The sequence below is a fragment of the Hippopotamus amphibius genome, chromosome 7, assembly GCF_030028045.1.
Source record: "Hippopotamus amphibius kiboko isolate mHipAmp2 chromosome 7, mHipAmp2.hap2, whole genome shotgun sequence".
Taxonomy (NCBI): domain Eukaryota; kingdom Metazoa; phylum Chordata; class Mammalia; order Artiodactyla; family Hippopotamidae; genus Hippopotamus; species Hippopotamus amphibius.
The window spans coordinates 117,913,212-117,921,636 of record NC_080192.1 but is presented as its reverse complement, the minus strand read 5'-3'; the positions used below and the strand labels follow the sequence as shown (position 1 = coordinate 117,921,636).

General features: G+C 40.9%; 1 protein-coding gene across 4 annotated transcripts; it reads left to right on the top strand.

Moving 5' to 3' along the window:
• Window positions 1–3,876: 3,876 nt before the first annotated feature.
• GEMIN6 (gem nuclear organelle associated protein 6) lies at window positions 3,877–7,334 on the top strand. 4 transcript variants are annotated; one of them, XM_057740438.1, is made up of 3 exons: window positions 3,877–3,990; window positions 4,557–4,699; window positions 6,700–7,334. In XM_057740438.1, exons 2-3 carry the CDS (start codon window positions 4,575–4,577, stop codon window positions 7,073–7,075), a joined length of 501 nt encoding a protein of 166 aa, XP_057596421.1. In that variant the 5' UTR covers window positions 3,877–3,990; window positions 4,557–4,574; the 3' UTR covers window positions 7,076–7,334. The 4 variants fall into 4 exon arrangements, with proteins under 4 accessions (XP_057596421.1, XP_057596420.1, XP_057596422.1 ...); XM_057740437.1 differs by having other exon boundaries at window positions 3,883–4,187; XM_057740439.1 differs by having other exon boundaries at window positions 3,884–3,962.
• The last annotated feature ends 1,091 nt before the right edge of the window (window positions 7,335–8,425 follow it).

The following is an 8,425-nucleotide window of genomic DNA, read 5'->3' as shown; positions in this document are numbered from 1 at the left end:
ACTACTGCAGTAGTTCTTAGAAACTTAGTACTGAACATACTTTTTTGTTCCAAGGCAATTCCAGGGAAAAATTTAAATGGTTAACTCCACTTCTTTTTTCAAATAAAAAGAAAATCCAGGGGCTTCCCTGGTAGTCCAGTGGTTAAGACTCTGTGCTTCTACTGCAGGGCGCACGGGTTGGATCCCTGGTTCAGGAACGAAGATCCAGCATGCTGTGCTATGCAGCCAAAAAATAAAAAAAAAAAAAAAAAAAAATCTGTGTGAAATGTATATTCTTTACCACTTAGATTGATTATTTGGTTGAATAAGAGGAAATCAGTGGGAAAAAAGGCACTGATTTTTGGTCATAAAGTTGTTACCTGGACACATTTGAGAAGCAACAATACAGAAGCAGTTTTCTCAGGTTTTATGCCTTACACTTGTTTAGTTCTTTAGAGTTCACAAAGTCTGTTCAAATCATTTTTATCCTAGGAAAACATTCTATCTTCATACTACTGCTAGGGAAACAGATCTTCCCTCTTTGTGGTAGGCAGGGCTGGGTGGGGCTAGGTGGAGCTGGGCTGGTCAGATAATGAACCAGTTTGGAGACACTGCCTCCTGAAAACTGCATTTCCATTTGGAAAGTGGTTCTGGAATTTTTTCCCCCTAATACCACTGCTTTGTTTTAGTAGTAAGGCTACATTTTACGTAAAGTTTCATGCTGTATGTGTTCTATACCTCCCTATTTTCCGCACATTCTTTCCCCCACATTCTCTGCATCCTTTCTAATACATCAGTATAATCATATCATTCCATTATTCACATGTCTTCTGTTGTCTTTGGTCTATTTCTTCACTTGTAAAATGAGTTAATATTTGAAAGTTCTTAGAATAGTGTGTGGCACATATTAGGTGCTATATCCATGTGTAAGAAATAAAAATTCATTTCAAATTGAGCACCTTACTATATATCAAGCAATGTACTAGAGGTGGGGTATATGGCAGTAAATAAAACCGGCATGCCCCCTGCCCTGAGAATTTATGGGGTTTACTAAGTGACTATGTATGTGTTAATCATGAAAATTTAGAGCTGACAGGATCTTGGGTCATCTAATCTCATGTTTTCATTTATGGATGAGGAAACTGAAATTTAAGAAGGCAAATGACTTCCAAAATCATAAAGCTGGTAGGAGCACAGTCAGTGGTGTGCAGGAACCAGCTTAAAATGGCTCAAAAGAGACAGTTATTGAATATTCAGGAATTTTTTGAGCCAGTTGTTAAATCATTGGTACCTTGAAATCAGTTATGGTGCAAATATTTATACCAAAGAAATCAGCAAATGGTAAAAATCAGGGTTTCTTTTTTCAGGCAAACAGGTTTACCAGGATAGGATTTAACCAAATTGAAACCAATGTTGCTAAAATTCCCTGTCCACTGTTCTTCACTCCAACCCACACCTCCTTTTATCAGGTTCTATATTCCATAAACACAGAATTTTTTGTGGATGTTTCTCATTGACTATAAATCAAGTTCAAGGGCTACCTGTTTAAAAAGCTTTTCTAAGAACCCTTCCTCATCCCTTCCCATTTACTACCACCTCCAGGTAGAATGATAGCTTACTTGGTTATAAGCACAAGAGGATGTTATCAACTCCCCAATGGCAAAACATTCTTAAAATTAGTTTATTAATTTCTAGTTCTTAACAGAAAGTGTAGCATGTATATGTACACAATATATACTTGATGAATAAACAGAGATAATGGACACTTCTAATGGGCTCTATTTATTGAATGAATGAAAAATCAAGAACACTAACAAAATCTTGGGCCAAAATGATCAAGGTTATTTTCTTCTGACCTTACCTTTCATGAAATATTCTTAGTAAATTACCACCCCCATCCCCACTTCATGTTTTACCTACTTTTAAGACCCAACACTGTGAACTGAAATTTGTGATAGTTTAGCAAGGGCAGAGCAGGTTTATCTTTGCACTAGGATAAAGAACAGTAAACTGCATCAGACTAGTGCCAATTTTTTTAACTTCTTATTTTCCTCAGGGAATTTACGAAAAGTTTCTTTAGAATGTATTTCTTGCTAAACTAAATGTACTCCAAAATCTAAAATAAGCAATTTTGGTATTGTAGAGGAAAGGGTTAAATGTGAAGGTTTGAGAGAGAGGTACACCTTAGGAAGGAGGTGGATGGATAGAGAGGGGAAAGAGAGAAGAGTAGAGAATGTGAGAGAAGGGACATCAACTGGGATGAGGGAAGCTCCGGGGGACCAAGGGTAGGAGTTGATCAGGGAAAGAAAGTGCCACATCCTCTGAACTCAGTGAGGAAAGGCTACAGGAGAGGGCCTTTCTGAGAAATTGTGTAAGGTAATGGGCTGGGCTCAGTCTGTTAGATGTCAGTGATTTGTATCAGCAGATACTGGGAGTGAGACTTTAGTTTAGTTAGGAGCCTAAAGGGAGAGAAGAGAGAAGGGAGGGAAATGGCCCTGTCTCACTCATCGCTTTAAAGGGGGTTACTTTAAGTTAAGCTTGAGGCTAGCTTCCACCTGTAGAATTTTATGTATGTAAAACAAAGGCCAAAGTCTTTCATTCTGCAATAGGCTTAAATAGTAGATAGTAGGCTTAAAATGCAAATGACCAATTGTCACACACACACACAATTTTTAAAATATCTATGTATTTATTTATTTGGCTGCGCCATGACTTAGTTGCAGTGGCAAGTGGGGTCTCCTGCATGCAGGATCTTCATTGCCGCTGTGGAATCTTCAGTTGCGGCGTGCGGGATCTAGTTCCCTGACCACGGATGGAACCTAGGCCCCTTGCATTGGGAGAGTGGAATCTTAACCACTGGACAACCAGGGAAGTCCCCCCAGTTGTCATGAATTGGTTGTCTCTCTTTTGGACTGAATTTTTATGAGTTCAAGTATTTTCCTTCACAGTACAATAACAACAATTGCTATTTATATTAGCTCTTTGTAGATTTATAGAGGACTTTAACTGATTGGTTAGATTCGATTTTGTGATTAGATGGCAAAATCTAATCCAAAAAAGCCACATTAATATCATAAGCCAATCATTCAATGAGTGAAGGCTTTGGAAGGATTATTTGAAGTGATGACATTACGAAACAATATACTGTACTTCAAGGATTATATGGAACTCAAATCCCAAGTTGTAAGGGAAAAGCTGATTGTCGTGTTTTCTGCATCGCGGTTTGACAGTCCTCTAACTCAGTTTTTGTACATCTCCTTTGGTGTTCACAGTTGCAGGAACTCAACATTTACCACCTTGTACCACTTTTCAGGATCATAGTCTGGAAAAAATTCTGGACCATGCCAGAAGCGAACTAAGTATGTGACCAGAAATCTGCGGTGGAAGCGAGTCTTTTTGCATTTTTCCACTCGGGCGTTTATTCAACCCAATCCTGTGCTTTTCTTTCCAGCCTCTGCACCCCCTCAGGACTGTACCAAAGGCACATCCCAAAGGAGCAGGCATCTTAATTGCCTTACACAGGCCAAAGAAGAAATACATTGGTTCTGTCGCTCTTCTCCACGGCAATGTCATCTCACACTTCTAGAGCTTTGGGATTTACCTGGTGGGTTCATGGCAAAAGTGGAATTCCGCTTCTACTCCCAAAGAGGAGGTGGCACGAGATTTTCCTCTTAAAATTTGTATCTTGAAATGTCCATCGTGGCAGTGAAAGTGGTACCCTAGCGAACAAGGAGGTTTATTATTATTATGGCAAAACCCCTCAGCCCCCGCCCGCACCCTGAACCCTGCTTTTATCACCCCAGGACTCGGGACTCTCGGACCTGGAGGTGTGACCTAGGCCACGGACTACAAAACAGAGAATTCTGGGGGAAGGAAGTGACAACACGGTGCAAAGCACGCTGGACTCCGGCGAGCTCCGGCCGAGGGGCTCCTTCCTCCCAGCGTGGCTGCTGAGAAGCGGACGCTGCTAGGAGTTTTAACCGGTGTTTTTCTCATTTGTCAGGATTATACGTTAAGTATCAGCTGGTTTGGGTACAGCTCTGCGTATCGTGCGGCTGCGGGTTACGCCAGGGCATCAGCTCTAGAGCCTTAGCTGCTGCCTCTTGGTTTACGCATCCTCCAAACAAATTTTAAGATGAAAGTGTCACAGATCCGGGGGCCCCTCCCTGACGGGATCCAGCAGAGACACAGAGCCAGGGAGGGAATGGGTGGGTATCAGAGGAGTTTTCTTTTAAAGTTTTGGCTAATAGTCGTGTGGAGTGAGCTCCTTTGATCGAAGGAGAGCAGAGTTCAAGGGTTTGAGCATCTGCAGACTGGAGATGGAAGCCAGCGTGAAGGTGCTCTGGAATGGGATCGGGAGGTGACATAGAAGTGTGCCAGATGAGTTACCCCAGACCGGGCTCCGCGGCAGCTCGATGTCCCCGTGGCTTTCAGGCTGAATAGTAAAATTTAACTGTCTTTCTGATATGGAACTTGAGGCACATCGCAGGTGTTCTCTGCCTCTAGAATGGAGATTAGGGGTAAGACATTTGCCTGGGTGGAACATATATATTAATCGAAACTGGTGGTTGTTTTAGATCTAGCCAGCGGCAACCATGAATGAATGGATGAAGAAAGGCCCCTTAGAATGGCAAGACTATGCGTACAAAGAAGTCAGAGTGACAGCCAGTGAGAAGGAGTATAAAGGATGGGTTTTAACCACAGACCCAGTCTCTGCCAAGTGAGTATGGGTCCTGCTTCCCAGAAATCACCCCTTTGCCCTGTCTGTATATTATATACATACTCACAAAGCAGATAAATGAAAGGCTACTTACTCCCAGGTAAGAATTTAATTTCCTTTGAATCTAAGTACTGTTCTAATTATAGATTTCTGTCAGACCAGCCAAGTTCGTAGAAATGGAAGTCCTTTTTTTATTACATTTTATTGGAAAATTTTAAATATACACATATGTGAAGAGAGTAGTATAATGAACACTAATCTTATTCTCCCTTCCAAATATTTTAAAGCCAATTACAGACATAATTTTGTTCATAAATCCATCAGTATATCTCTTAGATTAGTTCTTTAATAAATGTAACCACAATACCATTATAACACCTAACAAAAATAATAACTTCAATATTAGCTAATTTCTATTTTGAGTTCAGATTTTCCTGATTGTCTCCGAAGTCTCTTTTTATGTTTGCTTGTCAATTTGTTGATATGTCTCTTAAGAATCTTAATCTATAACTGTACTTTCTCTCGCTTTGGTTTTCCATGTCATTTATTTGTTGAAGAAATGGAGTCATTGACTTACAGAATTGAACGCACTCTGGATGTAGGTCATTGCATTATCATGGTGTAGTTTAACATGTTTTTTTATCCTTTGTATTTCCTATAAACTGGTATCCATATCTAGAGGTTTGATTAGGATCAGATTTATTTTTTGCAAGACTACTTTAAAGATGGTGATACACACACTGTATTTTGGAATGATTCTAGATTTACAGAAAAATTGCAGAGAAAGTACAGAGAGTACCTATATATTCCAGCTTACCCTAATGTTAACAGTTTACACAACTGTAAAACATTTGTCAGAACTAAAAATTTACACTAACTAAACTACAATCATTTGGATTTTATCAGTTTTTCACTAATGGCCTTTTTCTGTTTTGGAATCCAGTTCAGGGTCCTACATTACATCTAATCATCCTTGTCTCCTTAGTCTTCTCTGATGTGTGACAGTTTTTTAGTCCTTACTTGTTTTTCATGACCCTGACACTTTTGAAGAGTTCTGGTTAGATGTTTTATAGAATATTTTTTCTCTCTTTCTTTCTTTTTTCTCTTCCTTCCTTCCTCCCTTCCTTTCTTTTCTTTCTCTCTTCTTTTCTTTTCTTTCATCTTAGTTCCCTAAACAGGGATTGAACCCGGGACCTTGGCACTAAAAGTGCAGAGTCCTAACCACTGGCCTGCCAGGGAATTCCCTGTGATGTTTTCTCATAGACTGGGGTTATAGGTTTTTGGGAAAAGTACCACAGAAATGAAATTCCCATCACGTCACATTGTATCACAGCATATCATATATCATATCATATCATATTTTAGTTAGGATTTTTGCATTTGTATTGATGAGTGAGATTAGCTTATAGTTTTATTTTTTAATCCTGTTCTCTGCTTTTGGTGTCATTATATTCGCCTCATTAAATGAGTTATGGCAGTCTCCCTTTTATACTTCTTTGTGCCATATTTTAGATTCCACATAAAAGTGATATCATATGGTATTTGTCTTTCTCTTTCTGACTTAGTATGATAATCTCTAGTTGCATACTCTTTTCTTTTCTTTCTCACTAATTTTGTGCTGTGCTATTTTCTTTGGTCTGCTCTGAAGGGGAGTTATTCACTTGCTTTTTAACTCTAAAAGTTAAATCTGTACCCTGTATTCTTTCCTAATACACATTTAAAGCATTCATAACGCTAATGTTTTAATCACATCCTACAATGATTAGCTTTAGGCTGGACAAAAGCTTAGATGTTTAGGACCCTCAGAGAATTCATATTGAACAAGTAAAAGCATTTGGTGATGAGAAGATTAATTTAAAACGGGGAAGAGCATTCCCTGTTATTCCATTGACCTGTTGGGGGTTGATGCTGCCTCTCATTTCATTGCTTTCTTCTATAGTTTTATGGACCTTTTGGTTTTTCTTTTGCAACTATGCTCTGAACTTACTTTTCTTTCAAAGTATTGTCCTTGTGAACTTCCTTGAAGATGGCAGCATGTCTGTGACCGGAATTATGGGACATGCTGTGCAGACTGTTGAAATTGTGAATGAAGGGGACCATAGTGTGAGAGAGAAGCTGATGCCTTTGTTCATGTCTGGAGACTGCAAGGCATACAGTCCTGAGGATCTGGAAAAGAGAAAGAACGGCCTGAAGAAATGGCTGGAGAAGAACCACATCCCCATTACTGAACAGGGAGCTTCACGAAGGACTCTCTGTGTGGCTGGGGTCTTGACTATAGACCCACCATATGATCCAGAAAATTGCAACAGTTCTAATGAGATTATTTTGTCCCGTGTTCAGGATCTTATTCAAGGACATCTTGCAGCTTCCCAATGAGAGGCCAAGAACTGTGGATACACGGATTGAAATGACTTCATTTTTTTAAAATTCTTTGTTGTTTTTGGTAAAATCAAAGATGGTGATTATCAGTGCTAATAAGTGAACGGGGCAAGGATGAGTTACAAAAATAAAATTAACACAGGGACATCAGAATTATGAGAGTCTTTTCTCTTGATGGGGATACACCACCATTTCTGTGAAGGTATGTGGAAAAGATGTAACATGTTAGATTCAGTATAAAATGCTAAGGTAAAATCACGGTCTTGTTATATACCTTGCACTAACTAGATGTGTCTGTCTTAAAATGTTTTTTTTTTAATTTTTTCGTGTAATAATGAAATCGCTTTTGTATATGCTTTCTTTGGTTGAAGCTCGAACGTTTTGGTAAAATCTTAACACATAAGCCTTAGAACTCTGAAAGCCTTAAAAGTGAGCACTGACTGATATCTCTGAGGAAAAAGGTAAGTGTGACACGTATTCTGCTGCTGAGCTCACCGCAGTTCTTTAGCCTGGTGGGTTCAGCCCAGGCTTCCAGGTCACAGTGCTTTCTGCCTACAGTCTGCACTCCCCGGGTCAGGCTTCACTGAGGGCAGAGAATGCAGGAAGTATGCTTCACTACACCTGATCTTACCGCTTGGAAGCCAGTCGGGGAGGTTTCTGGCCTACAAAGCACCTTAGGTTGTTTGTTTGGGGGTTGTATGGTCAGGCCACTCAAGATGGCTGTTCTCTTGCTCTTTCCATGAAGAGTCTCTGCTTCACCTACACCCTACTCGTGTGAACGTGCTTACCACCTGCCCCAGCCAGTGACTGCTCTAATCCTCAGGTCAGAAAGGCTCCACTTGCTAGTTTATTAAAGGGAAACATCGGCCCTCGTGATGGTCGTTAACCTGAGGGGCCATGAGGGATAGGTCTCAGCTGCTGGTTTCCCTGGTAACTGATGAGCCAGCCGGACGTCCGTTCCCCCTATAAATGGCAGCCTCCTTCTCCCCAGGGTAGCGAAGGCTGCTGTCATGTCCTGCTTGCCGTCGGCCGCACACGGTGGGGGTGTCGCTCCAGGACCTTGCTTCGGACATGTAAGATGCCCCTGTCCAATAAGCTGTTGCTGTCTCTGGCTTCTTTCTTGGGTCTTGAGGCTGGGCATCCACAAGGCTTGCAGACCTGCGAGGTGCAGCCCAACAGTTCCCAAGCCAACCAGGAAGAGGCATAGGGAACTCCCGTGAGTGCCGAGATGTAGGGAAATAAGGGTGGGGAACAGAAAGTTGTGGGGGTGGGGAGAGCGCATGGGGGCCGTCCACTAGCATGTGGAGCCCTGTGACAGCTGACTACCATGAAAGATGGTTTTTCTCT